Source organism: Falco biarmicus, chromosome 1, assembly GCF_023638135.1.
Source record: "Falco biarmicus isolate bFalBia1 chromosome 1, bFalBia1.pri, whole genome shotgun sequence".
NCBI lineage: Eukaryota > Metazoa > Chordata > Aves > Falconiformes > Falconidae > Falco > Falco biarmicus.
Window position 1 is genome coordinate 17,859,608 of NC_079288.1, and position 6,000 is coordinate 17,865,607.

Here is a 6,000-nt window from a genome sequence, read left to right on the forward strand (position 1 = left end):
TAAGGGCGTACTATTTAACTAAGTCTGGCCCCTCTCCTCTCTTAGCAACCACATCTTTGTTGGTTAGTTTTTCAGATGTCTTGTCAAGAACCAGCTTTTAAAATACATTAGATTTAATAAAAGTATCAGTAGGAAGATGAAAAGAACAAAGTTACATATCATGCTGTGTTATATCAAGATAGAAACTTCTTTCTTTGAAATAAGTCAGAAATGAGGTCTACTCCTGAATCAGTGGAAGCAAGCAATGGGGTCTCAAACAGATTAAGTCCTCAGTATATTTGTTTCTACATAGAAACTATTTAAATTATATAGCTTTATCCTGAATAAGACATTATAGAAGATAATCACAAAATGAACTTTCAAGCTGTCAGTCAACGTTCCAATGCAATTCCTCAAAAATTAGTCTTTTTTTAAATTTTCTCCATCTAACATACCTCCTATTGATCAGTTTCATTGTGCTGAGGATCACTAAGAAAGCACACAGTACACATTTTGTGGCATTTAGACAGATATAAAGATTACATTAATCTAATTTTCCAAGCATATGCTGTCTCTAGAAAGAAACAAGGAACTGGAAACCTCAAAGGGCAATATGAGTCTTCTGGAAAATAGCAGGAAAATCTCATAAATAGGAACTCTCTGATACTGATCTACACAATGGCAGAAAACTATTATATTTTTTCATGATTAGCAATATGTTCTTATTTCTGTGATGATCTTCCTTCCCTCCGAAAGAACTAAAGCTGTGTGCTTAAAATAGCTGAAAAACAGCTGTTGGATTTTTCACAGTAATGGGTTTTATCCTCATGCAACATATAATGCAAACCAGCCATTTGACTAATACATAGTTACAGTTACAGAAAACATGCCTTCACAATATAGTCTTTCTTGCTAATGACACAGCAATAAAATATTCCTCTTCACATGAGTTTTTGTGTGCTTTTTTTTTTTTTAGCATTATCATAACCATTTGGCACAAGAGTAGCTGTAGTCACATTGATGAAGTTTTCCATCTCTGGAAACACCTGATAGGTCAAACCCTTACTTGTAAACTGGGGAAACATTCTACGCTTGCCTGTTTTATAATCTTGTGACAGTTTTAAGTTCCTCTGGTGACTGGAGAGTGTACCAAAACCACAATACTTTACATACTTACCTTTGTTTGCACCACCACTCAAGAAAAAGCTATCAAGCTATTTCAGTTTAGCTCTCTGTGTTAAAAGTTATTAGATTTGGCTTATAATACTTTAAAATGTTTCAGAGAATTACATTTTGCAGTTATTTTAGAGAGACAAATATAAATCAATTTCTATCAGTTCTCAGTTAAAAGATACTAATCTACTATATGAAAATGCATTTTCTATACATTGACAAAATAATTAAGCCTTTGGAAAACAATTTTATTGCAATATAATCCCCTGCTCCTTTAATTTTGAGATACATACTGCTTTTTGTTTCATAATTTAGGTGCCTATAGAAGGAAGTCTGCATTGATTTCACCATAAACAAAGCCAAAGAGATGCTTCATTCAGTAGCCATCAGAAGATTTATACAAAGGCTGAAAAAAAACCCAAACCACAACCTGACAAGAACTATTCCTATATAAAGAATCCTATCAAAATGCCTTTTTTTTTTTCTTAATGATTTAATCCATGAATATGGGCCTCAGAAACTGGGGAATCTAAATCTGCCTGGCCTGGGGTATGGGGACATGCAGAGAGAGAAGGGGGCGGGGGAGGAATTCAAGTTCAAAATAATTTCATAGATACACTTTAAATAATATTTAAATATATATACACAAAACTTTAAATAATCTGCTTACATCTAAAACTTTATTTACATTAATCTGACTTTAGATTTCACAAGTCCGTTTTAAAAAAAAACATGTTCTAAATACATAGAAGGGACTTGCCTCTCTCCTCTCTACCACATGCTATGACTGTGCTGCTGTATTCCAGAGAAAGACTTTCCAAAGGTGGCAGGGTGAGTGTGTGTGATTAGGAGAGCTTTGTCCTCTGCAGCTATCATCATGCTGTCTCCATCGTCCACAAACACAGAGGGCAGATGAGAATTGAATAGAAATAGACCATGCAGTTGTAAAACCCAGTTCTTCATTTATTTATTTTTGCCATTGAGTAACACCTTTCATTACAAATATCAGCTCAATGGCAGAAAGCTCCCCGGTGTGCTTTGCATATTTTCACAGGTTCATTTGTCTCCTTCTGTGACATCAGTTTAAAAAGGTTCCTGAAGAAATGCCACTAACAATCATTTCTATTTCAAGCCTTCAAAGCCAAAGTTGAGCACAATACAAGGCACTGGTAACTGATCTTTAGGTTTCAGTCCACCGACTTTTCACACTGGGAATAGATCCCATCTGTTTCCTCTTTATGCACCAGCCTTTAGAAAGCACAGATCTGGAAACTGCCTCCATACAGAACAGAGTATAGCTGGCTTTCCCCAGCTGACAGCAGAAAAAGCCCCATGATTATGGATAGCTTTCTCCTAAGGCTTTCTACTTCTCTTTTCTCCCTGGTCTGCAAATACATGATGTGGTTTTCTCGATGTGGTGGTGGGGTGTTCTTTTTTTGGAGGGGGGAAGGGAGTGGACTGCCTATCTTTCCTTGCTCCTTGTTCTCCCCCTTCCTTCTTTCTTGGCAGAGGTTTCCCCATTTACAAACCCTCACACAGGGAACATTTCAATTTCAAGCCTCAGTACAATCAACCACAGGCAACCCTCCCTCCTGCTTTGGCACCAGAGCGTGAGACATTTCCCCCACCACTCTCCCTCCCCAAACAAGCTGCTCTCCAGATGGATACTCGTGGCTCTCCCTTGGCTATTCCCTTCACCTCTTCGCTCCCTGTCCCGGCGAGAGGGAAGGAGAGGGGCAGAGAGCAGAGGCGTCTTTTGGGCAGGGGCAAACAGGGCAGAGCAGAACGCTTTCATCCCAAGCAGCTCAGCACCACCAAAGTCCTTAACTCCTTGACTCGGGGATCTTCCCCTCCCCAAGCTCTCTGCCCTCACCCCCCTCAGCCCCACACCCTGCCTCTCCTCACAGAAGGGTGTCCCTCAGCCCCACATCGGAGGCTCCACTCACACTGGGGGGGGGGGGGGGTCCTCAGCCCCACACCCTGGCTCCCCTCACACGGGGGTCCCTCAGCCCCACTCCGGAGGCTCCCCTCACACGGGGGTCCCTCAGCTCCGTGCCCTGCCCCCGCTCCCCTCAGCGCAGCGGGAGACTCCCCTCAGCCCGGCACTCACTACTTGTAGAGCTGCTGCAGGCAGAGGTCCAGGCACTCGCCCTCCACCTCCTCCTCCGTGATGTACTCCGAGAGCGGCCGGGGCAGCGGGGGCAGTGGCGGGGGAGGCGGCGGCGGGGCGGGCGGCTGAGGGTCGCCGGCGTCGCCCTCGCCCTCGCCCTCCTCCGCCTCGGCGGCCGTTCCCGCTTCTCCCTCTGCCCCGGGCTCCTCGTCAGCGGCGGCCGCGGCGTCGGCAGCGGGAGGGGGAGCCGGAGCCGGCGCCGGCTCTGCCCCGAAGGGCCCGCGGAACTCGCCCAAGAACAGCTCGAGAAAGCGGCGGTAGCTCTTCTCCTCCGCGCTGCCGCCGCCGCTGCCGCTGCCCGTGCCGCCCGCGGCCATTGCTTCGCATTCCCGGCCGCCCGCCGGCGGATCAGCACTGCGCCCGCAGAGAGCTCCCTGCCCGCCGCCGCCGGCAGCCGCCTCCCGCCCGCCCGCCTGCGCGCGCGCTCTCGAGCCCGACCCGCGAGGGCGCGCACGCCGCGGGAGTAGGCGCGGGGGGAGTGAGGGGGTGTGCGCCTGAGCGGCGGGAGCGCGGGCGGCGCTGAGGGGGGCGAGGGGTCCGGGCCGCGGCCTGAGGGGGAGGCCCGGCCCGCGGCCTGGGGGAGGGAGGCCGAGCGGGCGGAGAGGGGCCGGGGGGAGGCAGGTGGAGGGCTGGCGCGCTGACAGCCGCGCCGATGTGATGAGTCATGCGAAGGCAGCCAGACGCGTAGGTTCCTCACAGGAACCCGAAGGAAACCTGAGAGCACATTCCCTATTACCTAATCTCTGCCTCAGGATTTCCCTGCGCTCATCGTTTCCGGCGCCGCTGTCGCCTCCCCGGGCTCCCGCTCGCTGCCAGGACGGGGCTGGAGGGTAAGCGGGGCCGGGGCTGGGGGCGGCCCGGCCCGGCCTCACCTCATGGCATGGGGCCATCGCTGCCCCGCGGGGCCGGCCGCCCCGGGCTGGCTGCCAGGCGGAGTCTCTGCGGCGTGGTTTTGAAATCCAGAGTGGGTTAACGTGAGAGAAACTGTCAATTAAATATTCGGTATTTCAGTAAAAAATGCCCTCTCCGACAAACCTGTGGTGTAGTGTGTGCGGCCCCGGCCCTGGGGCGGCCTGGCAGGCCTGTGGCAAGGCCCAGGCTGTGCTCCCCACGGCTGTCAGGCTGCGGGGCCCAGGCCTCTCAGCCCTCACCTGTCAAAATACTCCCCATGTCCCCGGCGAGGGGAGCTTTGGGGTCATATCTACCCATTTCCAACGCTTAGAAACTTTGCTCTCTCCAACTACCTGACAGCAGGTTGTAGAGAGGTGGGAGCTGGTTTCTTCTCCCCGATATCAAGCAACAGGACAAGAGAAAATGTCCTCAAGTTGTGCCAGGGGAGGTTTAGATTGGGTATTGGGGGAAAATCCTTCGCTGAAAGGGTTGTCAAGCCACTGGAACAGGCTGCCCAGGGAGGTGGCAGAATCACCATCCCTGTAAGCGTTTAAAAAACACATAGATGTGGCACATAGGGACATGGTTTAGCAATGGAATTGGTAGTGCTGAGTTAACGGTTGGATTTGATGATCTCAAAGGTCTTTTCCAACCTAAATGATTCTATGATTCTATGAAAACTTCTGATGCTAATCTACGTTCAAGACCAGCATATGAATAGCTATGTGGTTTCATAAATTATAGATTACATGATGCCTACACATTCGAAGTTGTGGCAAAGGGGAGTTCATGAACAGCTGAACACATTAAACTGAATGAAACTCAAAATTTATAGCCAGTCAATGGGAGATAAGCTGTAGTTGATATTCTACTGCTGTCTGATAAACATCTTTCCTTTGTGAAAGACATTTTGGCTTGTTTTATTCATTGCTGCTGAAAAGCTATTTTCAAAGCTATCAGTTCCATAAATACCATCAATGAACAGGTATAATTGCCACACATTTAGAATAGCTTGTATACTTCAGAGAGAACGATACCCTTAATGTCAGGTATACCTTGAAAAAATGGCCAAACCACAAGTCTCATATGCAAAAATATTCTCAAATTTTAATGGATTGCAACAAGGACAGTAGCTTGCTGAAACTTGTTGTTCTCAGTGTTGTAGTAATCAACTCTGGATGTCAGGTGCTGCTGTAAATCTGTCTTCTGTTTGGTGAATTGTTATTTCAGAGCCAAACTAATTTTAGAATATTTCTGGCAACTGCATTGACTGATCATATTGCAATCTTGCGAATATGTAAAAGCCCTGAGAGTTAAAAATGTGATTGTCACAGTTAGTCTTAGTCTTTCATGGCCAAGGACTATTAAAGTGACAGAAAATTGCAGATCTTCTCCTGAAAGACTATATCTAAGTAATTTTTTTCCATATGCCATTTAAATATTTTCAATTTAACATTAATTTAATTAGGAATTCCAGTTGGTTTTGAGGGGTAAAAAACCTTGCAGTCCTTTTGAAGAGTAGCCCACAGTTGCAGCTGGTGATGTCATTGCTGGGTTTTGGTTTTATTTTTTTAGGTTTGTGCGTACTGCATAACCAGCGAGTAACAAGCCGTGAGAACACATATCAATGCAACTATCAAAAAAGCAGTTTTAAGTTCATGGTTAGTTGTTTTTCACCAGTAATTCACAGGCAGTTGGAGTTTCTAAGAAACTGCAATCTAAATAATCTTAGTGTAATATTACCTCAATTCTAGAAATTCCTATTATAACAATATCTTAGGGAAATA

The 6,000-nt window shown here is 46.8% G+C and overlaps 1 protein-coding gene across 1 annotated transcript in view; it reads right to left on the reverse strand.

Annotated features, from left to right (window-relative positions):
* PPM1E (protein phosphatase, Mg2+/Mn2+ dependent 1E) overlaps positions 1-3,739 on the reverse strand; it is a 68,334-nt gene extending 64,595 nt beyond the window's left edge. Inside the window, exon 1 of the mRNA XM_056342140.1 lies at positions 3,263-3,739. Coding sequence (XP_056198115.1) covers positions 3,263-3,639 — 377 coding nt within the window. The 5' untranslated portion in view covers positions 3,640-3,739. The remainder of the gene's footprint in view (positions 1-3,262) is intronic.
* Between the last annotated feature and the right edge of the window lie 2,261 nt (positions 3,740-6,000).